Here is a 19452-nt window from a genome sequence, read left to right on the forward strand (position 1 = left end):
TTTGATTGAAGTCTTCCCGACAGTCTGTTGACAGAGATCTTGGATTTCTTCAGAAATATCCGGGTATAAATGTGCCGACTTCTCGCAGATGAATCCGTATTTCCTGTTGCAACTGTAAATGTGCGAGTCACACTTACTGTAGTTGGGCGATCCACCGATAGAGTTGACGTGGAGAAGCTTTTTTCCATTGAGAGTAGCAGAGATTCAAACAAGTGGACATGAGGACGGGATTTGAGAGTTAGGGGGCCAAAGTTTAAGGGTAACATAGGGGGGGACTTTTTTACTCAGAGAGCGGTAGCTGTGTGGAACGAGCTTCTAGTAGGAGTGGTAGATGAAGGTTCGATATTGTCATAAAAACATCAATAGGTATACGGACAGGAAAGGAATGGAGGGTTATGGGCTGAGTGCAGGTCGGTGGGATCAGGTGAGATTAAGCTTTCGCCACGGACTAGAAGGACCGAGATGGCCTGTTTCCGTGCTGTAATTGTTATACGGTTAACCCCAAACTCCATGACGCACAAGCCTTCACAGAAGACTCGGTGGATGAAAACAATAAGTTTACACCGGAAACGTCGAGAACAATTGACTGCCTTTTTTGGATTGTGGAGTGCTTATCAAAGGAAATGGACATCTGGATATTGAAGTTTACTGGAAACCAACACAGACAGATCACCATCTACGGTTTGACTCTGACCACCAATTTGAGCATAATTGTGGGTTATCAGAACCGAAATCACGGCGCCGAGTGTAAGCCCCCCAATATTACAGCTAAAGACAGGGAGCGCAGGTATTTGAGGGAAACCTTGAAGCTCAGAAGTGTTTTCAACAACCACCCTTCCTTCTCAACTCCCTCTCACTCCAACCCACACCCTTCCCTTTCTCGCCGTCCACCTATATCTTTCTCAACCCTCTACCTCTCCCTATATCTCTGTGTCCTCTCTCTCAAAATCCAGCTATCACATGTTGACTATCCTGTTCTCTCCCTCTCCAGCTCGTTCTGTCTCTCTACTTTCTCTATCCCTCTGCCTTTCCATCGCACTGCACTCCTCACTCGGCCGTCTCTGAATATCTCCCCTCTTCGTTTCTCCCGTACCATTTCAACACCCCTTTCTCTCTTCCCTCTCTCTCCCATTCCCACAGAATATTCACCTGACGGAAATCTGACGGCTCGATCACACCTCCCGGGGTCAGAGACAGAGTGACGCCTCTCAAGACGGTCCTATCATACACTCCCGAGGTCAGACACAGAGTGAACCTCCCTCCACACCGTCCCATCACACTCTCCCGGGGTCAGACACAGAGTGAATCTCCCACCACACCGTCCCATCACACACTCCCGGGGTCAGACACAGAGCGAATCTCCGTCCACAACGTCCCATCACAAACTCCCGAGGTCAGACACAGAGTGAACCTCCCTCCACACCGTCCCATCACACACTCCCGGGGTCAGACACAGAGTGAATCTCCCACCACACCGTCACATCACACACTCCCGGGGTCAGACACAGAGTGAATCTCCCTCCACACCGTCACATCACACACTCCCGGGGTCAGACAGAGAGTGAATTCCCCTCCACACCGTCCCATCACGCAATCCCGGGGTCAGACACAGAGTGACGCTCCCTCCACACCGTCCCATCACACACTTCCAGGGTCAGGCACAAGGTGGCGCGTCGCCTTCACCATCCAATCACACAATCCGTGGGTCAAACACACTGTGATGTTCCCTTCACTCTCTGCCATAATCCAGTAACAGGGTCAGAAACTCTGCGAATCCCTTTCTCTCTGACCATTCTCTCCTCTCACCAACCCCAAGCACTTCCGCGTTCCTATAGTCTTGAATTCTGTGTCTGTTTCTGAGATGGTATGTGTGTGTAACTGGTTGCAGCGCCGAAGGAAAAGGGGGAGAGGGAGGACAGTGAAGATGTGGTGAGGTTGCAGTTACTGAGAGGAAACCGTGTGGAACCACATGACCGGTCTGTCCACATGGAAACGCAGAGAGGCTCAGCCCGAGAGATCGATATCAGATGGTGAGGAGGAAGTGTAACACGGGACGTCAGCTCCCCCCTATTGTCCCCACAATTCCCTGTGATCACAGAGCAGAAAGCGTTTTGGATGCGAGAGGGTAGTAATGGAGACGGTGGGGCTATTGGAGATGAGGTCGGCAACGGAAAATGGGCATCGGGGAGGGAGGGCATGGCAGAGAAGGGGAGGGGTGTAGATCCCACAATGTCGCAAAAACAAAGGGGTTGTTTGTGGACTATAGCGGACTGGAGACAGACTGAGCTCTGTTGCCATCAATGGAATTGCGGTTGAGAGGTGACCAGCTTTACGTTCCTCGGCATTTACATCACCCAGGATCTAACGCGGACTGTACATACCAGCTGTACGGTGAATAATGAACAACAGCGCCTCTTACACCTCGGACAGTAGACGAAGTTTGGTATGGGTCCCCGAAACATTGGAACTTTCCACAGGGACACAATGGAGAGCATCCAGAGTGGATACATCACTGCCTGGTATGGGAATCTTATCCCCTCAATCGCAGGACTCTTCAGAGAGCGGTGTGGACAGCCCAGCGCATCTGTAGATGTGAACTTCCCAGGATTCAGAACTTTTACAGAGAGAGGTGTGTAAAAGGGGCGTGAAGGATTTTCGGAATCCCGAGTCGCCCCAGCAACCAACCGTTCCAGCTGCTAACATCTGAGATCGTGTAGCACAGCAAAAAAACACAGGACCAACATGATCCGTCTCAGCGCCTTCCGTCAGGCCGTCAGACTGATTCATTCACGCTGATACAACTGAATTTCTAAGTTATATTGACAGTCCTGTTGTACTTAATGTTTCTTAGAAATTGCTATAAATTGCACATTCCACGTTTAGACGTAACATAAAGATTTTATGACCCAATAGGCCAAATAGTTTAATTCTGCCTCTCTATCCTATGATCGGATTTCAAGATCCTGTGTTACTGTGTTTCAACATCTCGGATGATCTGCACTGGGCATGTAACCGCGAAGGAAGTATCTTCATCGGCAGGCATCTTGGATTCGGAACCTCCATTCCCCCGAGTGTGGTCAGCTGTTACCTTCCCTTTATGATTCAGACTGCCAGTTATTGCCTGTCAACATTCCTTCATGGAATGTCTGCCGGTGACGGGCTCGCGCCGATCACTCAGTGCAAAACCGTAGGAGATCCGTTTCTATGACAACTGTTTGTGATTTTATCTTTGGATTTCATCACTGTGGTCTTGTTTATTTCGAGTCCGAACTGGAGTGTATTCTAGACTCTACTCGGCCCTTGCCTTCTCCACCATCCATATCTCTCTCGGGACAGAGGGGATTGCAAGGTTAGGGGTTTGAGGGGATGTGGTCTGTCATTCAAGACTCGCGAATTTCTCGGGATCTACTGTGGGGAGCGCTCTGACTTGTCGCATCGCCGCCTGGTGTGGAGGCTGCAACGCAGAGGGTCGCCAGAGGCTGCAGAAGGTTCCAGGCTCAGCCAACCCCATCACGGGCACAACCCGCCCCTCCATCGAGGACATGTTCAAGCAGGAATGCCTCGAGAAGACCGCATCCATCAGCGAGGACCCCCTCCCGCCGAGAAATGCTCTATGCTCATCGGTACCATCGGGAGGTGGTACAGGAGCCTGAAAACTCAGCAATTTACAAGCAGTTGCTGCCCCTCCGCCATCAGATTGCAAACGCTCCCTGAACACTGAAACACTCCCTCGGTATTCACCTTCATTGCAGTATTTATTAGTTTTCCCAATTCGCGTTAATTTTACATCATTGCAGCGTGCTGACGTCACGTTGAAGTTGTACATGACGTCGGTGAGACCCCGCTTGGAGGGCGGTGTTCAGTTCTGGTCTGCCTCCTGTACGAAAGATGACACGGATGTGGGAAGAGTGCAGGGGGAGATGAACGAGGATGCTGCCGGGACTACAGGATCTGGATTATGGAGAGAAGGCAAGAAGGATGGGCTTTGTTCCTTGGAGCGTGGCTAGGAAGCCTGGAGAAGCACAGGTAGGGTGAATGCGCAGTGTCTTTTCCCCTAGGTTGGGGAATTGAGAGGCAGAGTCCTCAGAATTGAGAAAGAATGTGTGAAGAGAACGGAGAGAGGAGAGGCAGATAATGGGGTCTGAGGGGAAAGGGACGTGTTCAAAGGGAATGAATTAGGGAGAAGAAGGGGGAATTGAGAAAAGGAGCGGAAAGTGGGGGTAAATGGGGGGATGGGAAGAGTGGGGCAGAGAGGGGAGGTGTGGACCAAAGGAGAGAGGAAGAGTGGCGTGAGAGAACGGGGTTGCGAGTATTGGAGGAGTCTGAGCAGCGGAGGAGAGGGTGTGAGGGGATGAAAGGATGTGTGAGTAACAGTGCAGTAGATTGAATGGGGAGAAGTGGGATGTAGTCACTTGATTCAAATCGGCCCGACAGTCTGTTGACAGAGACCTTTGATCTCTTCAGGAATATCCTGGTATAAACGTGCCGACTTTTTACAGATGAATCTGTATGTACTGTTACAACTGTAGCTCTGTGAATGCAAGTTGCATTCTCTGCAGGTGTGCCATTTAAAGAACATCTTGTACAGAAGATCAGGGGACACAGTCCTATCAAAGAGAGGTAGACAATTTCAGAAACAGAAAAACAGTTCCAGCAAGTAACCGGAGACCGTCGCCAAACCAATCCCACGAATCTGAGCTCTCCCCACAGACTTCTGTCAGCCTCTGATCTAATCCCATGATACCGCGCTCTCCCCACAGACTTCTGTCAGCCTCTGAACTAATCTCATGATACCGTGCTCTCCCCACAGACTTCGGTCAGCCTCTGAACTAATCTCATGATACCGCGCTCTCCCCACAGCCCCTAGTCATCCTCTGAACTACTCCCATGATACCGCGCTCTCCCCACAGCCCCTAGTCAGCCTCTGAACTAGTCTCATGATACCGCGCTCTCCCCACAGCCCCTAGTCAGCCTCTGAACTACTCCCATGATACCGCGCTCTCCCCACAGCCCCGAGTCAGCCTCTGAACTAACCTCATGATACAGTTCTCTGCCCACAGCCCCTAGTCAGCCTCTGAAATAATCCCATGGGACCGTACTCTCCCCACAGTCCCTAGTCAGTCTCTGAACTAATCTCATGATACCGCGCTCTCCCCACAGCCACTTGTCAGCCTCTGAACTACTCCCATGATACCGCGCTCTCCCCACAGCCTTTTGTCAGCCACAAAATTAATCTCATGATACCGCACACTCCGCACGGACCCTCGTCAGCCTCTGATCTAATCTCATGATACAGCGCACTCCCCACAGCCCCTAGTCAGCTTCCGAACTAATCCCATGATACCACACTCTCCCCACAGTCCCTAGTCAGCCTCTAAACTAATCTCATACCGCACTCTCCCCACAGTCCCAGATCAGCCTCTGAACTACTCCCATGATACCGCGCTCTCCCCACAGCCCCTAGTCAGCCTCTGAACTAGTCTCATGATACCGCGCTCTCCCCACAGCCCCTAGTCAGCCTCTGAACTACTCCCATGATACCGCGCTCTCCCCACAGCCCCGAGTCAGCCTCTGAACTAACCTCATGATACAGTTCTCTGCCCACAGCCCCTAGTCAGCCTCTGAAATAATCCCATGGTACCGTACTCTCCCCACAGTCCCTAGTCAGTCTCTGAACTAATCTCATGATACCGCGCTCTCCCCACAGCCACTTGTCAGCCTCTGAACTACTCCCATGATACCGCGCTCTCCCCACAGCCTTTTGTCAGCCACAAAATTAATCTCATGATACCGCACACTCCGCACAGACCCTCGTCAGCCTCTGATCTAATCTCATGATACAGCGCACTCCCCACAGCCCCTAGTCAGCTTCCGAACTAATCCCATGATACCACACTCTCCCCACAGCCCCTAGTCAGCCTCTAACCTAATCTCATGATACCGCGCTCTCCCCACAGCCCCTAGTCAGCCTCTAAACTAATCTCATACCGCACTCTCCCCACAGTCCCAGATCAGCCTCTGAACTAATCCCATGATACCGCGCTCTCCCCACAGCAGCATGTCGCCTCTGTACTTACCTCATGATACCGTGCTCTCCCCACAGCCCCTATTCAGCCTCTGAACTAATCTCATGATACCGCGGTCTCTCCACAGCCCCTACTCAGCCTCTGAACTAATCCCATGATACCGCGGGGCAGTTCCCAAATCAATCCCGACAACCCTGCATCCTTCAACAAGCTAGACCCACTGTTCCAGTCTTTGTCCGCGGCCCTCTGTCAGTTTCCAAAGGTAAATCCCACCCCTAATCACTCCCCACGGCCTCGTGCCGCTCCCACACCACGGACCTGTAACAGTCCAAACCTCACCCGTCTCTGCATTTTCCAATCCAGTAAGTTCTGAATCGAGTGACGATAGAGATGGACACAAAATCCTGTGAAATTAAATCCCTTCGATTAATGTGCATGCAACGTCCTGGGAAATGTTTCACTGCTAATGTAATGGTTTCTCTGTAGCAGCAGTGATTTTGTGTTATGACGAGAGATAACGGGGGTTTGGAATGTGCGGTGTCCCATGACTGGAGGTGTTTTCATTCCTGTGAGCCCGAGAGCGAGGGATTTGCGGGCTTTTGTTTGGCGGAAGATGGAGAAAGAAGATGTCAGAACGGGGTAATCGTAGACTGCAGGCCAGAGCGGACTTGGAATGGGGTCGAGAGTCGACCACGCCCGGGGGAAATCGATGGAGAACGGACGGACGGGAAAACAGTGAGCTCCCAGGAGCGCATTGGACTGTTTCGTTAAAATGAGTCCAATTTCCCTTTGTTTTCTGCACTGACCCTGTAGTCAAATGAAGAATCATAAAGCCCAGTCGTTTAATTGCAAATGGTGAACTGCTCGTTATTTCATGGGATTGATTTGTAACCGGGCAACACATCCACACAAACGTGATTTCTCAGTTTGACCGGGCCGGAGGCAATATCATCCCACGACCCTCAAAGGCATACTGGTCGAACCTGTCTCCAAGTCTGACCACGAGAAACTTGAAGAGATGGGACACAGATGAATTCTGAGATGTGACGGTGTGGAGGGAAATTCACTCTATGTCTGACCCCGGGAGTGTGTGATGGGACGCTGTAGAGGGAAATTCACTCTTTGTCTGACCCCGGCAGTGTGAGATGGGACGCTGTAGAGGGAGATTGACTCTGTGTCTAACCCCAGAAGCGTGGGATTGGACGGTGTGTAGGGAGCTTCACTCTGTGTATCACCTCGGGTGTGTATGCTGGGACGCTGTGGAGGGAGATGCTCTCTGTGTATGACCCCCTGAGTGTCTGATGTAATGGTGTGGAGGGAGATACACTCTGTTTCTAACCCCGGGAGTGTGTGATGGGACGCTGTGTGGGGAGATGCACTCTGAGTCTGAACCCGGGAGTCTGTGATGGGACGGTGTGGAGTGAGATTCACTCTGTGTCTGACCCCGGGAGTGTGAGATGGGACGGTGTGGAGGGAGAAACACTCTGTCTCTGACCCCCTGAGTGTCTGATGTGACGGTGTGGGGGAGATTCACTCTGTTTCTAACCCTGGGAGTGTGTGATGGGACGCTGTGTCGAGAGATTCACTCTGTGTCTGAACCCGGGAGTCTGTGATGGGACGGTGTGGAGGGAGATTCACTCTGTGTCTGAACCCGGGAGTGTGTGATGGGACGATGTGGAGTGAGATTCACTCTGTGTCTGACCGCGGGAGTGTGAGATGGGACGGTGTGGAGTGAGATTCACTCTGTGTCTGACCGCGGGAGTGTGAGATGGGACGGTGTGGAGGGAGATTCACTGTGTCTAACCCCTGGAGTCTGCTATGGGGCGGTGTGGAATAATTCGATCTATTCGGGAGACAGTTACCTCTTCCTCGGGTGAATTTATTTCGAGGAGCCTTGCATCAAGGTTCGAACAGTGTTCCCTCGCTCCATTATAAGGCTTCTCCAAGGAAGATATGAAATAACACCGATTCTCGTTTTCGATCCAGTTCGGAGGACATGTCTGCTCTGCAAAACAGTAACAAAAAATAAATAAAAGAACTGTATCTTCCTCCCTAACAGCCATTGCAAAAGTTCAACCTCCCTCCACAACTTCCCATCCAGGATTCAGACAGCAGGTGTCGCTGCTTTCAGTCCTTCCCATCACAGACACCTGGGGTCAGATACAGAGTGAAACTCTCTCCAGACCGTCCCATCACACACTGCCGGAGCGGACAAACACAGAATGGAACTCCCTCCAGAATACCCCAATACTCCCGTCCGTGATAAGATCGAAAATGAATCACTCTCTGCTTCATCCCGCAGCACACTCCCGTTGTCAGGCACAGTATGATACTCCTTCTAGCCGGTGACATCACACAACACAAGGGGTCAGAAAACGACAGGCAGTCCCTCCGCACCGTCCTGTCACGGAGTTATCTGACACAGAGCGGAACACCAACCAGGCACGCGTCACCGTTCCCGGTGTCAGACAAACACATAACGCCCCCCGCCCCCACCAAAGGCACTCACCCACCCTCCCATCCCGCAATAGCTTCTCATCACAGGTAACTGTGTCAAACACAGAGTCCCATCATATACACACGGGGTGAGACACCGATTTAAGACACCTTCTGATCACACATTAACACCGTCAGACGCAGACTGAATCTCTCTCTCCACGGACCCATCACACACTTCAGGCTTCTGACGTGGGGAGAAGCTCCCTGCACACCCATTTTATACGCTTCAGGTGTCAGAAGTGTGGTGAAGCTCCCGTCCCCACTGACCCATCACACACTCCGGCAGTGAGACACACAGTTTTTCTCCCTTTAATAAATCTCGTCACGCACTGCCTGGGTCAGACACGGAGTGGATCTCTCCCTCCGTGGCTTCATCACACCCTCCAGCGTTCAAACCTGTAGTTAAAATTCCTGCACACCGTCCCGTCACACATTTCCGGGGTCAGATTCTCCCTGTCACTCTTTTCAAACAGTGCAGTCTCATCGCACACTCCTGGGATCAGGTACAGAGTGAGTCTCCCTCCACATCGCCCCTCACTCACTCCCTGGGTAACACACACAGTGAAGTTCCCTTTACACCGTCCAATTACTCACTCCCGGATTCAGACACAGAGTGAAGCCCCCTCTGCACTGTTTTGTCACGCTCTCCCAGCTTCAGTTTGAAGCTCTCTCTCCACGTTGCCATAACACACTTCAGGGGTCAGACATGGGGTGAATCTCTCTGGGCAGTGTCCCATCACACAATCCCGCTGTCAGACACAGTGAAGATGGATCCACACTGTCCCATCAGACATTCCCGGAGTAAGTCATAGAGTGAATCTGTAATGTTACGTCTCACAATCCCGTGGTCAGACACAGAATGAATCCACCTCCACAACGTCCCATCACACTCTCGTGGATTCAGTGATAGAGTGAAACTTACTACACACAGCCCCATCACGTACTCACTGGGTCAAACACAGAGTGAATAACCTTCCATACCATCATTTCACACACTGCCAATGCCAAGTACAGAGTGACGCTTCCTCTCTCCATGCCTGCCCTGTGATGAGGAGCGCGCGGGTGAAAGAGGGGGATCGTGCCTCACCTTTTCTGCTGGTCAACAATTCACAGATTTGAGCCTTGGTTTCGTTGACAGATCTGTACTTCGTTTCCATCTCAGTGAACTGGTGACCGAGATCGCTGTGCCTTCGTTTAAGATCGGAGAGATTAAAGTTGAGCGCAGAGAGATTGTTGAGACACATTCTCTGGGTGAAATCCAAGTGGGAAATTTCCGATATCTTGGATTGAAGGGTTGAGTTTAACTCATTGCAGTTTTGGTCGGTGGTGATCTCTGACTGACGAATCTGTGGTACTGAGAGAGATGGTGAAGGATGTTTAGAGTTTATAGTCACACGTGACTCAGCGTCACACTGAGGAGCGGGTCACAGAGAGTGTGGTGTCAGTGTCACGGTGAACGGTGTCACAGTGAAGGATGTGCTGGTGGAACAGTGAGAGGCGTCGGCGCCACCCGAGGGGTTATCAATGTCCTGGTGAAGGTTGTCTTGTTGTTACAGTGGGTCTGTGTCAGTATCGTAGTGATAATCGATTCCCTGTCCGAGTTGCTGTGAGGAACGTGTCTGTGTCACTGTGATAGGAGTTTCTGTGCCCATGCGAGAGGGGTACCGGGTCACAATGAAGTGTATGTCGATGACAAGGCGAGGAAGATGTCAGAGTGAGGGAAATGCTGGAGTGAGGTGTCTGGCAGTGTCACGGTGTGTGGAGTATCGGTGTAATGTGTGGGCGCTGGTCTCATTGTGATGAGTGTGTCTGTGTCACCGTGAGAGGCATGTCATGTCCACGGTGTGTGTCCGATTGTCACGTTGAGGTGTGTGTCATTGTGATTGAGAGGACTAAATCAGTGTCATTGGGAATTTATGAGTCGGTATCACGGTAAGGGTCTTGCCTATGTCAGGGTGAGGTGTTTGCAATTGCCTCAAAGTTAATTTAGATTTGATTTTAACTCGTGGACTGATAGTCGACAATGGCGTTGGGTCCGGTTCATCTCCTGATTTTCTTCCCAAAGGAGTTTGTAGCTTCGGTCAGAGGTGATCTGAGATGGTGAAGGGTGTTTGGCGTTTATAGTGCGTCAGCGTCAGCGTCAAGCTACTGAGCGGGTCACGGAGAGTGGTGCGTCAGGGTCACGATGAAGGGTGCGGTGGCACTGCGAGGGCCGTTGGCACCACCGTGAGCTACGTGTCTGAGAGAATATATTAGGTTACGAGCGAGGTTTTTGTTGTTCTCACGATGGGGGTTGCGTCACTATCGCAGTGATAGTTGTTTCCCGTCACAGCGAATCGGTGCTTCAGTGAAAGACGTGTAAATGTCATTGTGATATGTGTTTCTGGGTCCATGTGAGAGGTGTACCGGGTCACATTGCGGTGTATCTCTATGCCCCGCTGAGAGATATATCGGGGTCACAGTGCAAGGATTGACGGTGTTGCAGGAAGAGACTCGTCGGTGTCATAGAGTTTGGTGAATTGGTGTGACATTAGGAAAAATGTTTCACCTCCACACGTCCCATCACACTCTACTGGATCCGGTGATAGTGTGAAACTACCACCACGCAGCCTCATTACACACTCACTGGGTCAAACACAGAGTGAATCTCCCTCCATACCATCTCTTCACACACTCCCGATGACAAGCACAGAGTGCCGCTTCCTCTCTCCATGCCTGCCCTGTGATGAGGAGCGGGTGAAAGAGAGGGATGATGCCTCACCTCTTCTGCTGGTCAACAATTCACAGATTTGAGCCTTGGTTTCGTTGACAGATCTGTACTTCGTTTCCATCTCAGTGAACTGGTGACGGAGATCGCTGTTCATTCGTTTAAGTTCGGACAGATTTGAGTTGAGCGCAGAGAGATTCTTGAGACAGGTTCTCTGGGAGAGATCCAGGTGGGAATTCTCCGTTATCTTGGATTGAAGGGTTGAGTTTAACTCCTTGCAGTTTCGGTCGGAGGTGATCTCTGACTGACGAATCTGTGATACTGAGAGAGATGGTGAAGGATGTATTGCGTTTGCAGTGACACGTGAGTCAGCGTCACACTACATTGTGATTGGTGTTTCAGGGTCCATGTGAGAGGTGTAACGGGTCACATCGCGGTGTATCTCTAAGTCACGCTGAGACATATGTCGGGGTCACAGTGCCGGGTTTCACGGTGTTGCAGTGAGAGACGCGACTGTGTCATAGTGTTTGGTGAATCGGTGTGACATTAGGAAAAATGTCGATGTCACGGTGAGTGTTGTGTCTTTGTGACGATGAGGGTTAAATCGGTGTTTCGGTAGAGTGGCTTTTGCTGTCCTGAGAAGAGATGAGTCGGTTTCAAAGTGATGAACGTGTCTGCGTCACAGTGAGGGACGCTTCAGCACCACGTCGGGAGGCGTATCAGCGTTACGTTGAATCGTACTTCCGTTAGGTTGTGTTGTTGGCATCAGGTTGAGGGATATATCGGTAAAATGTTGAGGGATGTGTTGTTGGGGGTTGTGTCGGTGACACGGTGAGGCCTGAGTCGTAGTCATTCAGAGAGACCCGCCAGTGCCACAGTGAGGTGTGTGTTGACATCACTGTGAAGGGTGCTTCCGGGAAATGTTGGGAATGTGTCGCTGTTACAGTGGCCATTTTTATTCTCTGCGGTTTGGTCGTTGCGACCGAATTGAAACTCACCATGAATCCTCCAGCAGATACCCGTGATAATGAGGGTCGCTGTTAAGACGCAGATTAGCCATATGCTTGGGTCTGATCGGTCTCTCCTTGTGGGCCGCTCACTGCCCATGTCGTCTGTGGAAAAATCGTTCCTTGTCTTTGTCAATCCATCGTAATATTCCTTGATCTACCCGCCCCCCACTGCTCCTCTCACCCTTTGAGTTCAATTCACTCACTTTTGCTCATGCAGAGCAGTGAGCGTAAATCACAGAACAGAACAGACCATTCGGCCCGGAATATGTGCTGTACCAGTTATACTTCATGCCTAAATTCTTCTTGCCTACACAATGCTATTCTCCCTCCAAAACCTGCACATCCACGTGTTTGTCAATGAGCCAATTAAACGAATTTATCTATTTGCCTCCACCATCACACCTGGAGGCACATTCCAGTCACTGACGCTCCCTGTGTAAACAAAACCTTGCTCTGCATCTCTTCTGAATAGATACACCCTCTCCCCTTCCACTCCGTGATATTAGAGATTTCTCTCTGGGGGAGCAATGCCCCAGTTGCCTGGTCTTTCTCTGTCTCTCCTCATGATAGAGACCTGCATCAACTCTCCCCTCAGCCTGAGATACATATGAAATAATATATGAAATACATACCTATCGCATGAATGTATTTTACTGATATTCTACATCCACTTGCTGTCTTTCGATCTTCTACATGTTAACTGTGTTTTGTGCCGTGCGTGACCTTTGCTTTTGTGTTTGGCACCTTTGTCCTTCGGTAAGGCAGACTCGTTTGGCTGTATTCATGGGCGTTCATGCATTTTTCAATTGCGATGCAACTTCTATTGGATTGAACCCATCTCTTCTGTACCGGTTTCACCTTCTTTGGAAAGAATCCCAAAGAAACAAATATCCGAAGCCCCCTTCATTACGGATCGCCTCATCCTCCCCACCCTGCTTCCATTCTGACTCAGAGAACCATGCTCAGCGCCAGAGACCTGACCGTTGAGACTTCCCTCACTGGTCTTACCGCGAATCGCTGTTTTTTAATGTGCACTCGTCCACCCGTGTGTGTGACATTTACCTGGCTCCTGATCCCTGCTTGGAGACGCCAAAACCATGTGTCTTTCTGACTCAAAGGGGTACTCAGAGGGTAACTCCATACAATCCTATCTACCCTCCCGGAGTCAGACACCGAGAGAGGCTCCCTACACAACGATCCACCTCACAATTCCCTGATCAGGCATGGAGTGCCGCTCCTTCTAAATTGTCCTGTCACTCACTCCCGGGGTCAGACACAGAGAGAAGCCCGCTCTTCCCCGTCCCAAAGCTCACTCCCGGAGTCAGAGAAGAAATGAAGCTGCCTACTGTCTCATCGCACATAACGGGAGTTAGACATCGAGTGAAACTCCCTCTACACAGTCGCGTCACGCATTGTCAGGGTTCAGCCATAAAGAGAAGCTCAATCCACACCTTCTCATTTCACGCTTTTAGATTCAGATGATTTGTGAAGCTCCACTCCCTGGAATCAATTGAGCCACAGAGCCGACTCAGAACCGAGAGTAGGAACCAATGGGAAGGGACAGGTGTGAGCTGTAAATGTGGAGGTATCTAGGGGATGGAGTTGGTCACGGAGATGCGGAAGAGCGCAGTGGATTTAGGGCGTGTTGGAGACATGGAGGTGCACAGAGGAGGACCTGTGTCACGGAGATCCGAGGTGTTTTTGAGGGGAAGTTGATAATGGAGGTGGGGAGGAGTGTGTAATTATTACGTCGCAGGACGTGTCCGTGTATCATTATCACGATGAAGAAAGCGTCGAGCACAGCGAGAAGTGCGTTAGTGTCACCGTAAGGCGCCGTTGAGGCGGTTGCGCCCTGTCCTGTTCACAGTGTGTGTACCCCCGACACCGATTGTACACCAAATCCCTCTCTCCTTCAACACTTCCCACTATTCTCATTATACTCCGCTCCCTTCTACACTGAGTTTAAACAGGGCCTGGGCTCCAAATTACCAAATACACCATTGCCAGAACACAGCTTGTCCAAACCCACATGCAGCAGATCCTTTCTATTCCCAGCAATATTAGCCTGTCGCCAGTTTAGAACTGAAACCCGGGAACCGGTCCTATCCTTTTCATATCTACCCTGAAACCAATGGGATTACAAATCACGAGATACAAAGAGTGTCCCTGCACGAGCCTCTGAGACCTGACTTGTCTCATTCCGTAGTAGGAGATCAAGTATTGCTCTCTCTCTTTCGTTGGGACTTCAACGTACTGATAATCACGATCATATGTTTCCTGCGACCGTCTGTCATCTCTCTACAGGTTTGTTTATCCGAATCCAGCGGACTGTTATCCGGTCTATAACATGAATATGGCCGGACATATTTATTCCACATTTCCACCCACAAAGCCTCACTTAGACGAGTTGACTTGTCTGTTCTGAATGTACACTGCGGTGACAATTTCTCGGTAAAGCAAAATCAACATCCCTCTATTAATTCCTTATGTCAGAGAACCATCTCTATATATAACCATATAACAATGACAGCACGGAAATAGGCCATCTCGGCCCTTATAGTCCGTACCAAACCCTTACGCTCACCTAGTCCCACCAACCTGCACTCAGCCCACAACCCCCCATTCCTTTCCTGTCCATATTCCTATCCATTTTTTTAATGACAAAATCGAAACTGCCTCTACTGCTTCTACTGGAAGCTCGTTCCACACAGCTACCACTCCCTGAGTAAAGAAGATCCCCCTCGTGTTACCCATGAATTTTTGCCCCGTAACTCTCAACTCATGTCCTCTTGTATTAATCTTCCCTACTCTCAATGGAAAAAGCCTGTCCACGTCAACTCTATCTATAACCCTCATAATTTTAAGTTTCTCTCGTCCCCCCTCAATCTCTTGATAATAAAGACCTAACTTGTTCAACATTTCTCTGTAACTTAGGTGCTAAGACCCAGATAACATTATAGTAAATCTCCGCTGTACTCTCTGTTAGTTGCTGGCATCATTCCTATATTTCCGTGACCAGACCTGTACTCAATGCTCTAAATTTGGCCTCACCAATGTTTTAAACTATTTTAACATTTCATCCCAACTCAATGCTCTGATTTATAATGGCCAGCATGCCAAAAGTTTTCTTCATCAGACTATCCACATGAGATTCCACCTTCAGGGAACTATGCACAATTATTCCTAGATCACTCTGGTCTACTTCATTCCTCAATGCCCTACCATTTACCATGTATGTCCTATTTTGATTAGTCCCACCAAAATGTTGCTCCTCACACCTATCAGCTTGAAACTCTATCTGCCATCTTTCAGCCTCCTCTTCTAACTGGCCTAAGTCTCTTTGAAAACCTACTTCATTATCCACAGCGCCACCTATCTTAGTATCATCTGCATACTTTCTAACCCAATTTAGCAAACCAACATCCAGAGCATTAATGTATATGACAAACAACATTGGACCCAATACAGATCCCTGAGGCACACCACTAGTCATTGTTCACCAACCTGACAAACAGTTATCCACCACTACTCTCTGGCATACCCAATCCAGCCACAGTTGAATCCATTTTACAACTTCAATATTAATAACTAACGATTGAACCTTCCACACTAACCGTTCGTGTGGATCCTTGTCAAAGTCCTCATTGAAGACCATATAAACAACATCCACTGTTTTACCCTCGTCAACTTTCCTAGTTACCTCTTTTTTAAAAATCTATAATATTTGTTAAATATGACCTTCCACGCACAAATCCATGTTGACTGCTCCGAATCAGACCCAGTCTATCCAGAAAATTATATATACGATCTCTGAGAATACTTTCAATAATTTACCCACATGGGACGTCAAACATACAGGCAGATAATTGCTAGGTTTACTCTTAGAACTCTTTTTAAACAATGAAAAGAGGTTGTACAAAATCTCGCCCATCACTTTTGGCTCCACACATAGCTGTCCACTATGATTCACAAAGGGACCAATTTTATCCCTCACTATCCTTTTGCTATTAATATAACTGTTGAAACCCTTTGGATTTATTTCCACCTTACTTGCCAAAACAGCCTCGTATCTCCTTTTTCGTTGTTCGAATGTCTTCCTTAAGAGTCTGTCTACATTCTTTGTATTCCCTGAGTACCTCATTTACTCCATGTTGCCTATAATTATTGTAGATCTCACTCTGTTTCTGAACCAAGTTTCCAATATCTCTTGAAAACCATGAATCTCTCAAACGTTTATCCTTTCCTTTCAACCAAACAGGAACGTAAAGATTATATACCCTCAAAATCTCACCGTTAAATGCCCAACATTTCTCTACTACCCCATAAAACAAATTGTCCAAATCCACTCCTTCTAAATCCTTTCCCATCTCCTGAAAAACTTTCTCCAATCAGAAATCTCAACCCTGGGTCGTCCTATCATTCTCTAGAATTATATTCAAACTAATGATATTGTGACGTTTCCTGGCGAAGTGTTCGCCAACACATACCTCCATCACCTGAACTATCCTATTCCGTAACAGGAAATCCAACATTGCCCCTTCTCTAGTTGTACCTTCATATATTGCTACAAAAAACTATACTGCATACAGCCTCTGGTGGACTCTTTATACCTGAGTCTTCCCCTTCCCCCTCCTAACCATGACCCAACTGTCTACCTCCAGTGGCACCGGTGAGAGAATCTGCCTGTAACTCCTCTCTATCAACTCCTACCACCGTCCCGTATGAGCTGCATCTCGGCGCACCTGGCGCAGATGTGGACGTCCGGGATGCTAGGAGACTCCAGGACCTCCCACATCTGACACCGAGAACAACAAGCTGCCCTCACACTCATACTTCCCACTTCCCTCAAATATCATGAAAAACTGAAACCTAAACCTACCTTGTCTCGCCCGATTCCGCCCAAGCCCGTTGAGCCAAACCCTTAGGCCTTCACTCTACACCCAACTCACTCCACGGCCCGCAAACGACGCTGCCCACTGTCGAAGGCTTTGTCCTTTTCTAAGTCTTCCCCGCTTCACTGCCCGTCGTCTCACGCCTGCGCAGTCCTGCCTCTGTTAACTCCAAGAAGAAGAAGAAAAAAATTCAAAGTGAGTCCTTCCACTGTTTCAAGTCTAAACATTGGGAAACCCGAAATGTCGTGCAGTCATGCTTGCTCCTCCTGCAAGCGATTCTGAAATGTCTACAATATCATAATCCATTGTTCACAACCGCCTTTCTTTAAAGCTTCTCGCATTCACATATACGCGGCTCAGGACACTAGTCGCAACATGCTCAGCCTTTTGATTGGAGCCGGTTTCTGAGGTCTTTACAACATCAGGCCCCATAACGACTCTGCTATCTGCGCTGGATCTCTGAATCCCATCCCCCTGAGTTTAACAACTCTCCCCAAAAGCATCATGCACTGTTCTGGCAAACCTTCCCGCTGAAATATCAGCTCCCCTTCAGACTGGGTGTAAACGGTCCTCCATCTCTTCTGTACAAATCCCATCTTCCGTGGAAAAAAACACAACGATGCCAGATTTTGAAGCCATCCTTACTATACCAGCTCTTGGGACACGTGTATGGTTCCTATGTCTCGCCTCCCTGGGCCGGTGGTGGTCCTGTCCTTTAATTTAATAGCTAAATCCCTGACGTCACTGTGCTGAACCACCTTCCCATACATCCTGATTTCATTGGTACCGATATGGACCAGGACATTGTGCTGCTCACTCACCCACTTAAGAATCACAGAGAAGGAAGGCTGCGCTGAGGGCAGAGGAAGGAAGGGGAGGAGAGTGGAGGCCACAGAAAGGGTTTCCAGTTTGCTGCCTTTGCAGCAGAACGTGTGAGTTACCATTGTCTTGCTCTCCAACTCAGATTGGAGTCTGTTTGAACGCCGAATTTCTTTGACCTACGAAACTGAGTCAGAGGCAGAGCGAGTGTCCCGGGAACATTCCCGGGATCTGACACAGACTGCAGCTCCCTCCATACCGTCCCATCACATACCCTCGCGGTCAAACACAGAGTGAAGCTCCCTCCACACCGTCCGGTTACACACTTCCAGGGTCAGGCAACCAGCGAAGCCCCCTAAACATTATCCGATCACACTCCCGGGCTCAGACATGTGAATAACCACTGCACATCGCAGCATATTCTACTGGAGTCATAAAAAGTGGGCATCCCGCTCCCCCATCCGTTCTCCCCACTCACCAATACCCTGCATTTTGGCGTTCCAGTAGTCTAGAGTCGTGTGTGTCTCTCGGTGATGGTGTGTGCGTGTGACCAGATGGTGTGCTGCGAAAAGAGGAAGGAAGGGGAGGACAGAGGAGGCCAGGGAAAGGGTGCTGAGATTGCAGGCACTGATGCAAGTGGTGTGGAATCACATTACCGCCTTGTGCATACAGAATTGTGGAGGGGCTCAGATCCTAATGATAGATATCCAGTGGAAGGGGGAGGTGTAACGGCAGACGTCATCTCTACCTCATAGAACCCACCATTTCCTGAGACACAGAGTGGGGAGCAGGGAGCGACGTAGATGGAGAACGATTAACAGACGGACTGTTCCACGGGGAGGAACAGGGCATTAGGGATGATGGAGACGACAAAGTGTGCAGGAGAGTGAGTGGCTCAGGGAGACGATGCAGCTTGTAAGGCAGAGATGGATGATGGAAACGGGAGTGGTGTACTGGAGACAGTGTGTGACGGCGAGGGGGAGTATTGTAGGAGAAGATGTGTCTGACGGGTTCTGGAAGGGATTCTGGAGAAGGTGGGTGTTATGCATACGGGGAGGAGAGTTTCATAGTTACAGTGCAGGGCGTGAATCTGTTGAGTGATGAACTGTCTGTGGTAACATCAGACTGCTCCGCTCCAGAGAAAAGAAAGCAGAATGTCCCAACCTGTACTGATAGATTTTTTCGCTCTATCCAGTCAGCTTCCCAGTGAAACCCTTCTGTATCTCTCCAAAGATCTCTACACACTTCCTGTAACTTGGCGCACTCACCGTCCCATCACACACTCCCGGGGTCAGACACAGAGTGAATCTCCCTCCTGACCGTCCCATCACACACTCCCGGGGTCAGCCACAGAGTGAATATCCCTCCACACCGTCCCATCACACACTCCCGGGGTCAGACACAGTGTGAATCTCCCTCCACACCGTCCCATCACACACTCCCGGGGTCAGCCACAGAGTGAATAACCCTCCTAACCGTCCCATCACACACTCCCGGTG

General features: G+C 49.7%; 1 protein-coding gene across 1 annotated transcript; it reads right to left on the reverse strand.

The window, feature by feature from the left end:
• Positions 1-3773: 3773 nt before the first annotated feature.
• Positions 3774-11399, reverse strand: LOC132389588 (natural killer cells antigen CD94-like). The gene is made up of 6 exons (XM_059962071.1): positions 11287-11399; positions 9613-9879; positions 7889-8031; positions 6366-6430; positions 4450-4607; positions 3774-3877 (listed from the first exon to the last, which is right to left on the reverse strand). The coding sequence occupies exons 1-6, from the start codon at positions 11387-11389 to the stop codon at positions 3789-3791; spliced, it is 825 nt and encodes a 274-aa protein (XP_059818054.1). The 5' UTR covers positions 11390-11399; the 3' UTR covers positions 3774-3788.
• Between the last annotated feature and the right edge of the window lie 8053 nt (positions 11400-19452).

This window comes from Hypanus sabinus, unplaced genomic scaffold (genome assembly GCF_030144855.1).
Source record: "Hypanus sabinus isolate sHypSab1 unplaced genomic scaffold, sHypSab1.hap1 scaffold_607, whole genome shotgun sequence".
Classification (NCBI taxonomy): Eukaryota; Metazoa; Chordata; class Chondrichthyes; order Myliobatiformes; family Dasyatidae; genus Hypanus; species Hypanus sabinus.